Source organism: Ostreococcus lucimarinus, chromosome 14 (genome assembly GCF_000092065.1).
Source record: "Ostreococcus lucimarinus CCE9901 chromosome 14, complete sequence".
NCBI classification, from domain to species: Eukaryota; Viridiplantae; Chlorophyta; class Mamiellophyceae; order Mamiellales; family Bathycoccaceae; genus Ostreococcus; species Ostreococcus sp. 'lucimarinus'.
The window spans coordinates 423721-441250 of NC_009368.1; the positions used below are offsets into that span (position 1 = coordinate 423721).

A 17530-nucleotide genomic window follows, 5' to 3' on the forward strand; every position below is an offset into this window, starting at 1 on the left:
ACGCGCGCGCGTCGATCGCGTCGGAGTGTGAAGTCGGGCGCGATTAATTTCGACGGCGCGACCGTATTTCGCGGCGCGCGCGCGCGCGTTCGTTCGCGCGCGATTCGGTTTCGATGCTCGGGACTCAATCTCGCGGTCACGCCGCGGGCGATCGCAAGAGCGCGCTCGTGCGCTACGGACTCGTGGCGATCGCGTTGATGAATGTCGGTGTCGAATTGATTAAGATGTACTTTGGAACGAGCGCGCGCGGCGTGGAGGGGCGATACGGACGCGTGCGCGCGGAGGTGGCGTCGGTAAATCATCGCACGTCGTCGCTCGAGCGGACGATGCCGCGCGCGGATGCGCTGGCGCCCGAGGTGGAGGAGACGCGGGCCGAAACGGCGGCGGCGACGGCGCTGGCGCCCGAGGTGGAGGAGACGACGACGCCGGCGAACGTTCGGCGGCGAGAGAGAGAGTGCGGTTCGCCCGCCGTCGATGGCTACGCGCACGTAAATTTGACGTGCTTGGCGATGAGTGCGACGGCGAGAGAATTCGCTCACGCGTCGGCGAGCGGGCGCGAGAAGTTGCGAGCGCACATCGAAGAACACGCGTCGTACGACGGCGTGGCGGTTCGTTGGGGAATCCATCACACGACGGAAACCGCGGAGGAGTGCGGTGAGCGGTGCAAAGAACACGTGGTAAAGCCGGACGGAATCGGTGCAGAAGTTTTGCCGTGCAACGTGTTCGTTTGGTGTCCCAAAGACGTCGGTGAGGGCGGTTGCTTTGAACCAGACGCGCACCAGCACTTCGCGGGCGACTGTTGGCTCAAGTTTAGCGAGACTCCGGAGAACGTCGAGGTGAACCAGCGAGGGGCCAACGACGCACCTGGGTTCGTGAATAAGGATGGAAAGACGTTCGCCGAGCGACACGCGAACGCGCCGAAATTAGTCCATTGGTCGAGCGGCGTGCTGCTTCCGGAATCGATGACAGCTTCGAGCACGCTCGGGCCGCGCGCAACGTGGTAGACATGTAGAAAATTTGTTGTTATACATATACTTGTACACTTTGATTACTGTACGCGGGCCATCCAGTTTGCAGGCGGTGACCAGGTTGTCACCGCCGCATGGTGATCTCTCTGGTCTTTAGGTGGGCAAGGCCCCATAGCCAAAAACTTCAAAGAACTACTATATTCCAGCGTGTCCAGTGCTTCCACATTGCGAAGCTTTTCGTCATCTCTTTTTTCCACCAACACGCAGAATTCATTTACTTCCACTGCCCAGGCCTGGCCGGTGTTTCTTTCTATTTTGTACATGCCGGCTCTGCATTGGAGGCCCATATTGAAAAGCTTAGCCTCGTTGACTTGCTAACAAACTTTCTCAAATGCCTCTACCATTTTCGGCGGTGTGCAACCCACCGGGAAGCGTATAGCAGACCAGCATCGGATCGTTTCACAAATGGGCCACCCCCCCATGTCCTTCAGTGCGCCGTTCAAGATATCTACAAGCTCGATCGCCACGGGTGAGTTTCTCGACCAATCTGGGTCACGGGCACGCATGTAGAGAGGCGACGGCGCATGGGTTTTCAGCAGGGGGGCGATGCGCCAGGACGTGAAGTCGTGTTTCCCCTGAACTTGAAGAACTGCGAGCAGGTCGGGGTGATAGAATGCTGGGGTGCTCAGGCAACAACCCATGATGCGCTGTGTTTCTTTTCTCGGCCACGCGCGCGTTTTCTTTTGTCCGCCTCTCTCTCGCGCGCGCGTCGTCGAGTGATGCTGGTGCCGCTCGTGACGGATTTAAGGGCGTGAACACCCGCGTGTAAAAGCAGACACTTTATATAGCACTTTGGGAGGTTAAAAGGTGTCCCAAAGTCTCATACATTGGCCTATACTTTGGCAACATCCCGCGCTTTGATTACTGTACAGTAATCAAAGCGCGGGATACCGTGGAATGGACTCGGAAAAACCTCTAGAAGTTCGGCGGCGCCATTCCGCGCGCGATCTCAGCGGGCGAGCGTGATCACCAACGTGGACCGATGAGGCACCGATCGTACCGTGTATGCAATGGACGCACGCTCGCACTCATCGCGCTCGTCGTGCTTGTCGCACGCACGCAGCGCGTCTTCGCTTCGCCGACCGACGAGCGAAGATTCTGGACGCCCACTGTCGTCGCCGTGGACGACGGCGTCGGTTCGAAGATCCGACGCATGGGAAACGATGTGGAGAAATCGAAGTCTTTCGTGTTTGAGAACACGGTAGCGGAATCGCTGACAAGAGATGGCGTCGTCGCGGTGCGAGTGCGAGGCTTGAACGAAGCAAAGACACAGAGCGCAAAACTCTTCATGGATTGCGCGCGGGTTACGGATAATGTTGCAGTAGAAGAGTACGACGATGGATCCAGGCGCGTGACGCTCGCCACGACGACGAAGCAGAGGGGGAGTGGTTTCGGGGAACCCACGTCCAAAGCATGTAAGAAGTTCGAGGTCACGACGAAAATGCTTCGCGCGAAAGTTTCTGTGGCCGAACAAGCAATCACGGACGTGTTTCAGAGCAAGTTTTCAGATCTGAGTGAATTTGCGAACGGGGTACTGATGCAGGGAGAGAACGGCGAGACCTATAAAACTTTCTCGGAAGTATTGAAAGACTGCGAGCACCTTGAACATTTTCACGGCTACACGATTTCACCACAACAAAAATTGAAGAATAGTAAAGTGCGGACGATCGAAGAGCACACGGATCAAGGTCTACTCATCGCATTCGTCCCGGCCATAATTGTCGATGCAGTGACGGGAAGGCGCGATAAGTTTTCCTCAACCGGCGATTTTTATATGACGCTTCCTGGGCATCGCAAGGTGCTTCTCCATTTTGACACGCTTCCAGACGATGTCGTTATTTTTATGCTGGGTCAAGCAATCGAGCAACAAATCACTCCCAAACTTGCAAACGGCCTTGAGCTTCACGCTGTACCACACGCAATGGATATGCCCAATCTTAAATCTAATCAGTTCAGATTTTGGTATGGGCGAATGTTCCTCCCACCTGAGAATGCCTTGGACGAAAGCCATGGTCTCTCTTTTGGGACAGTGCGCGCTAACATCATCGAAGATTTCGCACGTGGGCTGAAGACATCCGTGGGATGTGGTCGTGAGCTCCTCTCCGTGGCAGGGAGCGGTTCATGCGCTAGCAACCAGATATGGTGCTGGATGCGATGCATGAATCACTCAGCGCCGGCGAGCAATCCACTCACATGCAGGACGGGTCATAGTGTCCAATGTTTGAGCCAAAGACTGGAAGTCTGGACGGATGCCGACAGTCATGGTGATTATAATCCTGGATGCACCGACGAGACCAACGAGACAAAGCCCGTCACCGATCCACCGACCATCCCAGCTCGAGCAGCCTCTTGTACAGATGGAAACGCCTGGGAAACTTTTTTGAACCACTCCGAATATGAAAACAGCTTGGAGCTGTTACAAGATAAGTTATATTTACTCTGGACTGTTCAAAATGGTAAGTTAAAAGCCCGAGTTGCCTTCAATGGCAAGATTGGTTGGTTTGCTCTCGGCATCAAAAACCTAGGAGGGAAACACAACGGGATGAACGGGGCGAACATCGTCATGGGCGTCCACGACCCTCATCCAATGGGTCACGACAGCAATTTCGGTTCTCCTTATGTTGGAAAGAGCAGTGCGAAACAATACAAAATCCACGATCATTCTTCTGCTTTTCGACATTGGAATGACACTGCTGACGTTGCCTCACCCTTCGTGAGTTCGACGACGTTCAATTCATGTTTCAGTTGTATGCGTTTCGAGACGGCCTCGATACGGGGCGAGGCTCTGAATCTCACCTCTGGTATTAATGAACTCATCTGGGCTGCTCATGATGGCACTTACCTCAAAGGCTACCATGAAGTACAAGGATTCGATCGGAGAGATGCACGCGGGCATCTCACGCTTGACCTGACGCGAAATTACGGTCGTGTAACGTGCGGCTTCTCAAGAGGCTGGGCTGCGGCGAGTCAAACATGTGCTTTTTCGGCAGCAAGCACTCCTTCAGCGATAGTTTCTATATCCATTGCTGTCATTGCAATCCTCGTTATGTGACGCGGAAGTTTGCATTCTTCACGATCTTTCAATCGACACCCGAAACAGTCTGAGCACGCACCGACAGTCACGCCGTTGTAGGTCCCGGCGTGATAACAGAACTCTTCGCTTGATGCGAGTGCGTTCGTGCTCGCGTACGCACTCGAAACGGTGCAGTCGGCGTGAGAGAAACACACGTCGCCCGGGTCCGCGCGCGCGGTGTGCGCGACGGCGAGAGCGAAAACGAACGGCACGAGGAGGTTCTGAAACATTTTTGGTGTGGGTTTAGCTCGCGAAAAAGTTTCAGCGAGGCTTGACGTGCGCCGCAAAGTGAGGTTCGGAGATCCGGAGATCCGCCGGTTGACGCCCCGCGGGGCGTGTGTGCCAGCCCGTAGGGTTTAGGGGATCGGACATATGGAGCCTCACTATTAAGACACACTGTCATATATATTAATGGATTTATGACAGTGTGTCTTAATAGTGAGGCTCCATATGTCCGACCGCGGGCACACATCCCCGCGGGGCGCCAGCAGGGTCAGGTCGCAATTTTGCGTTTTCCCGCTCAGCCTTCACTAGAAACGTGTCTAAACCGGCCACTTTTTAAATCTTGTTTTTTGCTAGGTTTTTACTGTCTCCGGGTCTCGGAGGAATCGCGTGGAGTGACCGGTTATGGGTTTAGTGGTTGGAGGTCCTGTGAGGAACTTTCTCTCCGTCACTTTTTTTCCATTTTTGAAAAAAAAAACGTCACATGTAAACTTTATAAATAAACCTATAACCTATAACCTATAACCTTGAAGGTTGAAATTTCTTAAGACCCGGGGTCCGCTGTTAAGGGGGGTCGGAACGCACAGAGAAATCGGGCTCGTCGTCCTGTGTATCAGCAGTCCTGTAGTAGGAAGTCATTTTTTGCTGTTTTGGGCATCCCTTGCGTTCAGAGATTCCATTCTGAAGAAATCTTAAGCGAGGGCACCAAAAACTCAAGGTCTCAACGGTCGCACGCTTCAGACTAGTTACATCTTCTGTACCTCCAAGCAGCGAAGTGCTCCTGTGTGTCAGGTTTGTCTCACCAAACACCGAGATCTTCGAGAAGACGAACACGTTCCGCTGAGAGTTTGCACGTGCACCTGTCTTCCTTTGCCTGATTTGTGAGCCATCACCCCAGATTTGAATGTGGCGTATCTTATCGCGACACTCTCGCTTAAGATCTCTTCAGAATGGAATCTCTGAACGCAAGCCGTGGATGTATTAAACTGTGAACGAGGCTAGTCATGGTTCGATTTTTTGGATTACAAGTGTAGGTCTACTTTTACGTTTCGTGGACTCCGCTTGAGTCGGCCGATGTCACCACGTCAGGTGTTTCGAGTGCACTAGAGACGTGACCGCCGATACACAGGACGTCGAGCTCGGCGTGCCTGATTTCACGACTCGGTGACCATGGTTTGAAACCGAAATGACCATCGGCTTCAGGCCCAGGCGCGGCCGCAATGCTACTTTAAACTTAATATATTTTTTTTGAAAAAAGAGTAGTAAGAGTAATAAAAATAAACTTTTTTTTTGAGTTGGGGCACCCCAACATGATAAAACCGCACATCGCGGCGAGCCATGCGCGACCATCAATTTGATGTCATGTCTAGTCAGGCTCTCGTGGTAAAAACGTAAGATGTGCTTATTACAGCATATGCCAATTGCGCAGTAAATCTCGAAGGACGACATCAAACATATCACAGAGCGCGCGCTTCACACCGTACAACACCATCTAAGGTACTTTCGACCGACGTTTTAGGCAATTTTGACTCGCCGACTGGTCTTTTCCAGTTGTGACGTCAGATTCGATACGATACTGGGTTACGATGCGTTGAGTTGGACTGTAGAGGCCTGTACCCTTACATGCACATCTTCCATGGAGCGCTGGAGAAAAGGCATTGTTGCATAATTATTGTCAAAATATAGATATTTTAATTTGACGCCACCATTATTAACTTTAAAATCAAGCCAGATCGCGACGACACTGAACATTTGAATGTGTATTCACACTTGAGAGACACTGGTTTCGGCAACTCACGATCGAGTACCGAAGACAAAATTAGCGCACTTTTTTCTATCATCTGCAGAATGCGAGTTTGGCGCATTTTTTACTGCGTCGCAGTGTTTCTTAGCCGCTTTGCACTGTTTGGAGCAGACATGCGGACATGCTGCCACCCAGGTTGGGTTGGAACATAGATGGCGCCTGCCTTCCGGCTTGCCGCAGCCCCGCGGAATCGATTCACAGGGAGCCATGTTGGGTAGATCAGGCGTTTCCCAGACGGTACCAGAGATACCATCGAAACCTGGGCACGTGTAATCGTCACTCAGAGTACAGCCAGTCGCCGCCGAGCCTTGACAAGATCTTTTCCAACCACCCAAACGCCTATGGCCCTTTGTACGCTTTTGGCAAGTACCCGTCGACACGTTGTACGCTTGTTTAGCTTCCTTAGTATCAAACGAGTGACACACGCATGAATCAATCAGTGGCAAAGCGCGGACCTGTACGGCCGGCTCATGCTCGCACGCCCAACACGAGTGTCCTCCAATACTGATCCCGAACCGCTGGCGCATCTCTGACGCGCAGACTTTCGCGCGTTCCTCCTCGTTGAGCTCCATTCCCGCGCAGGCACAAGCGCACTGTGCACGCGACCACTCCACTCCATCTGTCGCACCAACATAACCTCTCATATCATTCTCCAGTTGGGCGTGTTGGTCGTGGCATATTCTCGCACACGCCGCGAATGTCTTCATAGATTCTGGTAGTCCGTAGTGCACCGCGGCCTGGGACACCGCGTCGTCATCCATGAGTTTCCACCCCGTGACCCCCGAGCTCACTGGCCGCCGCCGCCGCCCGAGCTCACTTGACGGTGCATCCAAATCACCGCCCGCATCGCCTGGGTCCGTCGCCACCGCCGTGAACGGCGCATCCGCGTCAACGCCCGCGGCGACGTTCAGCGCCGCGGCCCCCACGAACAGCGCCAACGTCAAAGGTGACACACATTGCCTTCGAAACCCCATCCCGCGCGCGCGATCTGCTTTTTCGTCCACGCGGCGTCCACTCGCGAACGCGCGGATACCGTTCGCTCTCTCAGCGCCCTCCACGTCCGATCGGTTCGGAAGTGACGCGCGCGCGCAGAATAGTTTCGCGTCACAACGCAATTATTCATTCCCGTGTTGATTTTATTCTATTCCAGGGGGTATGGGTATAGAGTTTACAGTGCCTTCGTACGAGATATTTCCCAACACCCTTTAGTACCAAAACCTAATTGCGTATCTTCCCTCACTTTCCGACGTCACGCGCGCACGCGATGACGTCGGCGACGCCGAAACGACGGCGCGCGCGCAGATTTTTGTATGCGTTCGGAGGACCGACACTCTTATTTAACCTCATGCGCGTGTTTGCCATGTCCGGGCTCGTGGCAACAATTACAATGTCAACAGCCGCGGGCGCCGCCCACGGTGGAGGTGCGAGCATGGACGAGGGACCGGCGCAAATGCATTATATGCCTGATCGATTTCGCAGCCTCGCGGGCGGCGGCTGGCTTACTATCTCATCGAGAGACGTGCACAAGAGCCTGATGCCCATGCCTGGGATGCGCGGTGGCGGGGAAGGCGCGAATGAGTCAGCAGTAAGTGGCAGCGCGATGAAGGACGAGGTGAAGATCGATCTGGCCCACGGTGACCCAGACGGTGAGCGATCGTGCGATCTCGTGCATTACAAGTCATCCTCGAATGAGTTGGTGTGTTCACCACGTGCGGTGGATTGCTGTTTGGACGGACTCACGGCGCAGGAGCTCGCCAGCGTAAGCGATGGGTGCCCGTCGGTGAGACCAGAGCTGAACGTCGAGGTCAACGGTCAGCGATTGACGTGGGGCAGCGCTGGTAGAAATGGAAGGGACACGCTCACGGACGAAAGTCTCAAAGTGAGCCATGGGCAGACGCCGACGATCGTGGCGGTCGAGCCGGCTGAGGTTCGTCCCGGTGAGTTGATCACGGTGTACGGACGAACGTGCTTTGGCGATGTTTGGAAGAAAGATGAAGATGATGGTTCGTCTCTACGTGATGATCCCGACGCACTGCGAGATCTATTCTCGGTTGAAGCGAGCGCAAGAGAGGATCCGCGCCAAGAAATTGGATTGGAAAAGTCTCTCTACAAGGTGCTCATCGGTGACCTACCGTGCGAGGTTCGAGATCCACTCACAAACAGGTACTACCGATCCGAGCGCGGCGATGGTCCATACACAGCCCACCGGCAAACAGAGTGTGGACCCGTTAACGGTTGGTTTCAGTGCCGTGTACCCCAAGACATCGATTCCGGTCTTCATCTACTTCATTACGAGACGTACACCAGAGGCAATGCTGTGATCCTGTCTGAGGCGCTCAGATGGAATGCATCGGACGCGTCCAAGGGCTACGTGCTGTCAGTGGTTGATGATAAGTCGGAAGATGAAGATCCACCGCGTGTTTATAACATAACGCAGCTCTCGAAGGATGAGTCCAAACAGCGACTCCTTGTTGAGGGTGCGTCTCTTGATGCGCCAAATATCGTCGTCGAGCTTGACGGGGAGCGCTGTGGTGGAAAAAAGGTTGTGTCCAGATCTGGCATCGAGGTTGAATGCTCAGGTTCAGCTGGAGCGAGCTCGCAGTATCACTACGGCCCCCCCGCGTGGCTGCGTGAAGACTGGGTGTTCAAGGACAAGAATAATAAGTTTGTCGGTGGCAAAGCGTGGTCTAACGCTCTCCACGTTTTGAAGCAGCGTGGAGAAAGGTACAACCCTCTCGCCGACGAAGTCATGGACGCTTTAAGCTCGGCATTGGCAACGAATGGCATTGTCCGCGGGTACAAGATCGAGAAAGTTCAACAGTATCTCACGAGCCCATCGGTTGGATCACCATATGTTGAGGCAACTAGCGGCATGAAAGCGGCGCACGCCGGACTCATCCGTCACCGAAGGATACGGAATGCTGTGTTTGAACGTGTAAGCGGAGTCATCACCGCCAAAGCAAACGGGCGAATGCGCGTGGCGATCGCCAATGCGGCGGGCAATAACATGGTGCTTCGTGTGCGACATGTTTCCGACAACTTAAATGTATTCAAACCTTGGTTGTTAGTTTCCAAATTTTGCGGCACCAGATACAGCAGACAAAACATTTATCGATACGGCTTTTCACAGTGGTTCAGTGTTCGTGGTAACGAAAAATACTATATGGAATTTCTGATGAACTTGGACCCCAGATACTTGCACAATTTCGGGGGATTCGATGTTAAGATGGAATTTTCCTACGACGCGGGTAATCCTGCGGGATCAATTGGGCAACTTACGCACACGACAACGCCTCACGTGCCCAAACGAGCGCATGGTGGCGATTACGTCGTGCGCTTTAGCGGCGCTTCGAAAACTGCGATCAGATTCGCTCATAATGCAACTTCTTCAAGAAGCAATTTTGAGTGGAAACTCTTCAGTGGCGGCAAGACCATCGAGTTCAATACGAAGAATTGGTTGCATGCACGCGAACACGTGCGGAAAGTTAGAGACGCTCTGCGATGGGCTAACTGTACCGCGCTGCCTGAAGACTCAAAGATGTGGGACGCGGACTCGACCCATTCTTCGCACCCATTCGACGTCGAGAATCGATGGCTCATGGTGCGTGATACGCAGACCTTCAAAGAGCCCACCACAGATTGGAACTTCATATGGCAACGTCGCATGGGCGGATTCAGAGGCGCGTCGATCGACTGGAGTACCTCGTACTGTTCGACACACAGTCAAAAATTTGATTTGTCGTCACTACCCCCAGGAAGAGTCATCACTCCTTCTTCTCATTTCGACGTACCTGCATCTTCTCGTGCGACGACGAATAAGTTTCTGAACTTTGCCTACAAAGTCACTCCGGGTACGCGAGCGACCTTGTTACTTCGTCTAAAGTACCGAAGCGGTAATCGGGACATATCGACCACGTGCGCGGTTCTCCTCACCCATGAACAAGCGACTGGGAACGTGAAGAACTTCGATCACCCAGCGTGTGTGGACCTTCGAAGCGTCTTCAAGGATGATGGAGAGTGGCACTTTATTTCATTCGATTGGCGAACTGCGTTGGCCGGTGGTGAGTATGCCCCGAGTTATTTGGGCGAGGCTATGTTCCCGCATAAAGTGCAAGTTCAACTCGATGGTATCGGTGTCGGCGCGCAGAGATTCCTCGGCAAGTGTCCGAATAAACAGCGCTTAGCGGAAATGTATGTCGGTGATGAAGGAAGTGAACTGCGCGGTTACCTCTGGTTGGATAGCGTTTCTGTGACACAGGAACGCTACTCTCCTCAACGAGTCGAGACGCCCTCTGCACAGCTCGGAGGTATGCAAGAAGGCGTTCACGCAATCACAGATATTGAATATTCGGTCATCAGCCGAAGCGATGGCTCTAAGTGCAAATCGCTGTCGGACTGTGATATCATCGTGAGCCTGCGTCAGGTGAAGAGATGCATTGATGCGCAGTCGCGAGGCGATTTCAATATTTCGCCGATGGTGATGTCACAGACGAGTCCAAACCCGCAACCCGCGACGGTCTCGTGTGGTCGTCACTATGCAGCGAACTGCTCGACTTGTCCGTGGAAGGTGTCCGCGGAAGGTGTCCGTGGAAGGTGGATGGGCTGGAAATATTGCAATGGTGCGTGCGAATGGAGATGGCACGGGCGTATCAATGCAGGTGGCACGTGCGTGTCAAAGCCAGCTCCAACTCCTCCGGCAATAACAGTCACGGATCGTACTTCTTCAACACGTGGAACCGTCACTGCACAGATCACAGGGGGGACGATGACGCAATTTTCCACCTCTGCCAATTCATCTGAAGTGCAGGACGCATTACGTCATGTCCTCGGAGCGCACGACGGAGGCTTCGTGGTGAGTCCAAGCATGGATTTGTTTGATGCGTGCGGTGTGAGCGCTCATCGCATGCGCGTTGCGCATGCGAGCGATCTCGAATCGATCCAAGCGCGGTACAAAGAAGTCGTCAATGGTGTGCCCCTGGGAATGCTACCGAAATCTTCCCGAGGCCGCACTGCGGAAAATGACGCAGGTCTCCTTAATATAACTGTGAATGTCTCAGGCGGCCTCGCTGAGATAGTCGCGACAGACGAGTCGAGCGATTTCATCGGTATGGTGCCCCTGGACACGAGAACAGATCTCGATGTGCGCGCCTTGATTCGCGGTGGCGACGCCGTGTTGGCGACGGCTGTTGTGACGGATGGCGACACAGTCGTACCATGTTCTGTCTCACCTGACCGTATGTCTGCGACTGGCTTCAAACAAGTTCCGAACGGGCAGGCATTCGTTGGCGATGCTTCTTGCCACATCATTGTGCCACACGAGGAAGTTGCATCTGACGCGACCGTGCACGCTCCGACGGAGTTGAATCAGGATGGTTTTCCCTCACTCGGTGAGTCCGTGAGTCAATCGAGTCCGACAGACCAGAAACGTCGACGGGACGTCGAAACTATCCGTCGGCGCAGCATGTCAAACTCGCTAAAATTTCCTGGCCATGATACCTGGGCAAAACGAGATCTATCGATGAGTAGATCCGATCTTGGACGATTAACAGTCACAGTGGTTGGTTTTGGTGCGCGTGTGCACAACGGCGCCGCGCACCGTAGAGCTGCGAATCACGCGCGGAAACTGTTGAAAACGGAACTCGTCGCGAAGGATGCAGGTCAGGGGAGTCTCAACAATACGAAAAGCAAGTATGAATTTCCGGCGGGCGCGGGTCGATTCAGTGATCCATCGACGTGGGGTCCTCGGGGAGTGCCGGACCAAAACTCGACGGATATGCTCTTTATTCCTGCCGGTTTCAATCTTACTCTGGATGTCGCCGATACGTACTTCCGCGTGTGGGTGATTGAGGGGCACCTAAATTTCCAACGGGGCATGAACATCACGATGCAAGCAGAAATGATCGTCATCAACGGCGACGACGCACACTTTAGCATTGGGAGTGAAACACGTCCCTTTGAAGATCAGGCGAATATCATCATGCACGGTCACTGGCGATCCCTCGGCTTGCCCAAATATGGGGTGAAGTGCATCTCACTGACGAGCGGACGATTAACATTCTATGGTCAGCACGTCACGCCTTGGATGGAACTGGCCACTACGGCTTCAGCTAACGCAAACGTTATTTCCGTCAGAAGCAAGGAAGGCAAGACTCCAGATCTCGCCGGATGGAAACCGGGTGCGAGTATTGTGGTGACGTCAACCTCTTACGGGGACAGGAGATGTCGGCAAAACCGTACAGACGACTGTCAACCCGAGGAGCGCGTTATTGAATCTGTCACTCCTAGAGGCAACTTTGCGGACATAACTCTCGATCGACCGTTGAAGTATGAACATTTGGGTGAATCCGTGAATGTGGCGGGAAGCCCCCGCGGGGCTACGATTGAGCGTCGTGCTGAAGTAATGCTTCTCACGAGAAATATCAACGTGCGCGGCACGACTGAACACAATGGGTATAAGCTCGTCGGCTTTGGCGCGCACACTATGATGATGTCTGGTCAAATGGTGTTGAAAAATGTTGAATTCGGCCCAAACGTCGGACAGGCCTTCCAACTGGGTCGGTATGCCATCCACTACCACACGCCCAATGAAAAGATGTTCAAATATGGTTTGACAGCCTCAAATGACCCGAGGATGCAGGGCGCAGACCAGCGCTTGAGTCGTGTGGAGGGAGTCTCGGTCCACCAATCAAACAACCGTGCGATCGCGGTGCATGGTTGTTATCGACTGAACATCATTAACAACGTCGCGTACAACATCTTGGGACATGGGATGTTCGTTGAAGATGGTGTGGAAATGTGGAACCTCTTCAAGGACAACGTTGTTTCTCTAGTGCATCGCTCTTTCTCTCTTTTGAACACTGATCAAACACCTGCAGCGTTTTGGATATCGAACGCTAACAATTTCTTCATCGGTAATCGAGTGTCATCGAGTAATCATCATGGATATTGGTTTGACCCACCAGGAGGACCTACCGGACCGTCGTCGCGAACGCTCACGGGGCCTTTGGAAATCCAAAAATTAAGCACTCGGAAGGTACCGCTCGGCCAGTTTGAAAATAACAGAGCCCACTCGAATGGCCACTCCGGACTTTGGATTGATCAAATAAACACGGTCTTGCAGCAAGGCGGCAGGCTCAGAATGTACATGGTCGGTACCCACGTATGGAACAATGGAATCAACGGTTTCGGAATGATTACCGGCGTTGGGCATCTACAGATTGTGAATACGTTTGCCATGGGCAACGGGATTGACATCATGTATATCAAGTCGACTGGTGCGACGTGGGCGATGCCGACGAATGGTTGGTCCGGTAACTTGGTGTACAACGCCACCCTTCGCGGTGACCCGAAACGCAATACCCAGGCAATCGGCTGTCCGCACGGCGGATGGGTAACATTTAACGATATCCTCATTAGTGGCTATCAAAGTAGGTTGCCCCCAATACACCACTGCGCTGTGTGTCCGGGTTTCAAAGGCGGCATGGAAGTTCGTTTCATGAATATGAAATTCGTCGACAGTGATACAAGGCGGCTCCGCGGTGGTTCAACATCTCGACCGCGCGTATTCTGGAACGGGTACAACTCCAACCTTTTGCTCGACGTGGATGGGACCCTGAGTGGATCGCCAGGTCCACGATGGGCGCATTCAGTCAAGGGCGCCAGTGATGATCCCAGGAACCGGCCGACGGGTCATTTTCCGCCAGAACACTGCACCCTCAATGATCACATCGGAGGTGTTGTTTGCGACGCCAACACTGTGTCGTTGCGAGAGGTGCAGTGGCGCCGTATCAAGCCCATGACCCTTATACCCATGGCGATGCAGACAGCACCTGATCAAAATGCAGGGCAAGTGAACTTTTATCATTACGACCATATCGAGCGACGTTTCAATTGGCGTACGACATTGGTTATGGTTAAAAGTCCGAACGCGAAGCCATACATCCATAACTTTACGTTTAAGTTTAAAACATGGCAAATTGATGACCCGGACGCTTGGTACATGGAGGTCCGTGAGCTTCAGCCCAATGAATGGGCTATAATGCGATTCCCCACACTCCGCAATCCGTGGCGTTGGAACTTGAATTCAAGAATACCGACGGTCACATTGAATAACTACAATCAAAGTGATTATAGTTTCAATGAGAGCAAGGCCATCACCACCACGAGCAACGAATGGCTGAGTTGGAAAAATCACAAGTTCGGCGACCACACATACCTACCCGTTGTGGAGACAAGGGATGTTAATGTAAAGCCAGATCCAGGGCTGCTCGATATCATGATATCTGGCAAGCGCGAACAAGGATGGACACAATCGTACGCCCTCGGTGCCAACTATGATGGCGCGCGTGAAGATATGCCCGTCTGCACCACTTCATGCGGAAGCTCGGCAAAGTCAACATGTGGCATGAAACGCTACAACTGCAGACCGGGCGACAAGAAACGATGTTTGCCGATGGAAAAGCCTGCAAACTGCTTCGACAATCGACCTATACCCGAGGTAGATCCCGAGCCTAAAACTTTTTCCTGGTGCGACTCAAACGAAGTTTGGTCTCCGCCGGCATTCGGGGATGACGTCATGATCAAGGCTGGTTGGACGGTCATCTTAGATGAAACCTGTCTGGTGACCAACATAACTAGACACGTGGATTTATATGGGTCCCTGTTGCTTCGTGATCCAGGCGCTGGTAAAACCATCAAGTTCCGAGCGCAGACCATCCACGTCGCGGCTGGGATTGGATACCTCGAAGCTGGTGACCAGGATGATCCGATATCGAATGGCGACGTTCGTATCGAGCTTTATGGGAACAGATTTTCTAACGCTCGAATGGGCTACGGTATGGAGACAAAGTACATCGCCGTTCTCGGACACCTCAGCCTCGTCGGAAAGGCGAGCGTGGAGCAAACGTGGTCGACGCTTAGAAGCGATGCGCCCGCGGGAAGCAGTACAATTGAAACGACAGCCTGTGGCGGTTGGAATACTGGCGACACGCTCATGATTGGTGGCGCTATGCACAATTGGACCGGGATCAAGCATGCTTGGTTTTTGAGCGCGGAGCGCTGTGATATTTCCTCCATAGCAGTTGCGAGCGAAGGTTGCGTCATACGGTGTACTTCCAGCTTCAACTACACGCACTCAGGCCCGGCCCAAAAGCACGAGGTCAGTTTTGGTGGAATGCCAGTGACTCTCATGCATAGGCGCTCTCCAGGTGGGCGCGTGCAGGTAGTTGGCATGGAAGACAAAAACAAGGCACTGGCAGAGCAGCACTATGGTGCTGTTATTACTATCCTGAAACCGAAAAAGAAAGGCTATGACGCAAAATTGGCTAAGAGATTCAAGATAGAACTCAAGACGCCCGAGCGCATGCAAGCGGCAACTGAAAGCATGAAACATGATCCCCCGCCTGAATGCCACCGCAGACAAGGTTCGGCTGTGATCGTCAATGTCAACTTTGCGCATTGCGGTCAGCGGCACTCTAGTCGCGCGTGTGTTTCTTTTGCCGCCGGTATTGGCGCTGAGTATCGAGCTACGTTCGCAGAAACGACATCGATGGCACTCGTTGCGAACAACACATTTGCGGACGCCTACAATTTTGCCGTGAGCGCAGCAGGAGATGGAATTATTATAGAGAATAACGCCATCGCACAAACCTATCACGGTGGATTCGAGGTCTCTGGTGCGAACAACACAATGTCTAATAACGCAGCTGTTCGATTATTCGACGATGTTAGTGATTACTTTCACGACATTGGGTCGGTTGGTTTCAAGTTGTCGGGATCAGGGAAATGGTATACTAACGTCGTCGCCTCCGTGCAGTACACTGGGTTTAAAATTCCTGGATATCCGTGCGAAATGATGACTCCAGACGTGGAGGATGAGGGTTTAGACGTTCGCGCTGTGACCACCGTTCCCGCCGAACCTACAATGCGTGACCTTCGCGCGTATGGTGGCATGGTAGGCGTGAATCTGCGGGGCGGGCGTACTCGGATGGTCACACGTGAACCGGTGGAGGCCTACGCGCCGCTCGAGTGTCGCCAATGGAGCGACTTCGAGATTCGTTCAATGGTTTGGTACGGCGTAACCACGTTTGGTCAGGGAAAAACGTCTATTGTGTTGAAAAACTTTAATATTTGGGACACCGGACTTGGTTTCGCGCTGTGGATGGTCAACGGTGGCTCAGCCGCAGGTTCGAGCAGCGAGCGAGGGCATTTCGCAGAAATCAGTGACACGACGATAATCGGTTCTGCAAGTCGATGTAGAAACGACGGCATTGGGTTTCCCGCGTTTTACTTAACGGCAGAACCGTACCGGCCGGATCAAGGAGTGAAAACGCCATCGCGCTTTGGTGGAACGACGCTAAGAAACATAAGGTTTCGCGATTTCGGCGCATGTGAAAAGAAAGGCGTTCGTCAAGTTCGTCAAAAGAATTACGCATTGGTGAACGCCATGAACCGTGGGCGATACGCGTGGGTTTACTACGACAACGCGAACCCCGTGCGATCTTCTGGCTTGAGCTTTAAGGGTGTACCATTCGAAAACAGGTTACTCATGATCCATCCAAGCTGGGGTCGAATAGGCAATGGGAAATGGGGCTGTGCCCAAATGTACTGCGACGGACATCGCAACACGTTTGTGATGGATGAGGACGGTTCGCTGCTCGGTGATAACGCCGCATTCGGGACCATCTTGCCCGAAAACGAGATTGGTTGGTTCAAGAAACTGGCCTATATCGATCCGCTCAGCCGTGACATTCTTGAAGATTTGGTTCCATTCACACACCAGTGGCTGCCCAACGGTACCAAACTGACGCCCATGCGAGGGAAGCTCTACGACGAGCCAGGCCATCTCAAAATGGGCTGTCGAAAGGAGGCTTCATGGCAGGCGTGGCTCTGTCCCGAACACAGGCACAGGCAAATAATCCACGAAAGTTTGGACGGCGATCACACGAAGAGGCGCATCTCCCCAACTTCTGTTCTCACAGAGCTACCATCTCAGAGCAAGCGTTTCATGTCTCTGTACACTGGGCCTGCGAAATACGGAGGAAACTGGGCAGGTAAAATAACCAGACATAACACACTCTGGATTACCGGCCATGTCGGCGCGACGCACACGATCCACCACTCGAGCACGAATCCATCCATTTCGCGCGTAACATTTGCCGATGCCACGGAGGATGAGGCCGTGCATGTCAAGCTTTATTACGGCGTACCAAATCGTGTCGACGTTTACGTCGATGGAAGGTACGTCCCACCGCTTGCGAACATCACTTGGGATCAGCCGGACGTTCCTGATATCAGTAGCTCGGGCAGTCTTGAGACTATGCCACACGGCGCGAACTTTTACAATCGTCTGAACGGTTATCTCGAATTCGTGCTGAGAGGCCCTAAAGAAGTGCAAATTCGCGT

At 53.2% G+C, this 17530-nt stretch overlaps 4 protein-coding genes across 4 annotated transcripts; 2 read left to right on the plus strand and 2 right to left on the minus strand.

The window, feature by feature from the left end:
* Positions 1-326: 326 nt before the first annotated feature.
* On the plus strand, positions 327-1004 carry OSTLU_18124 (predicted protein; the record flags this gene model as incomplete). Its single annotated transcript, XM_001421251.1, has 1 exon — positions 327-1004. The coding sequence occupies one exon, from the start codon at positions 327-329 to the stop codon at positions 1002-1004; it is 678 nt and encodes a 225-aa protein (XP_001421288.1).
* A 338-nt stretch (positions 1005-1342) lies between these two features.
* OSTLU_93704 (predicted protein) lies at positions 1343-1669 on the minus strand (the record flags this gene model as incomplete). The annotated part of the gene is made up of 1 exon (XM_001421429.1): positions 1343-1669. One exon carries the CDS (start codon positions 1667-1669, stop codon positions 1343-1345), a length of 327 nt encoding a protein of 108 aa, XP_001421466.1.
* Positions 1670-2010: 341 nt separating this feature from the next.
* On the plus strand, positions 2011-4080 carry OSTLU_18125 (predicted protein; the record flags this gene model as incomplete). Its single annotated transcript, XM_001421252.1, has 1 exon — positions 2011-4080. The coding sequence occupies one exon, from the start codon at positions 2011-2013 to the stop codon at positions 4078-4080; it is 2070 nt and encodes a 689-aa protein (XP_001421289.1).
* A 1890-nt stretch (positions 4081-5970) lies between these two features.
* OSTLU_25531 (predicted protein) lies at positions 5971-7193 on the minus strand. The gene is made up of 2 exons (XM_001421430.1): positions 6088-7193; positions 5971-6006 (listed from the first exon to the last, which is right to left on the minus strand). Exon 1 carries the CDS (start codon positions 7099-7101, stop codon positions 6118-6120), a length of 984 nt encoding a protein of 327 aa, XP_001421467.1. The 5' UTR covers positions 7102-7193; the 3' UTR covers positions 5971-6006; positions 6088-6117.
* Between the last annotated feature and the right edge of the window lie 10337 nt (positions 7194-17530).

What these genes read in the sequence shown, in the direction of transcription:
- OSTLU_25531 (XM_001421430.1), bottom strand. Translation starts at nt 7,101, where the DNA reads ATGGGGTTTCGAAGGCAATGTGTGTCACCTTTGACGTTGGCGCTGTTC.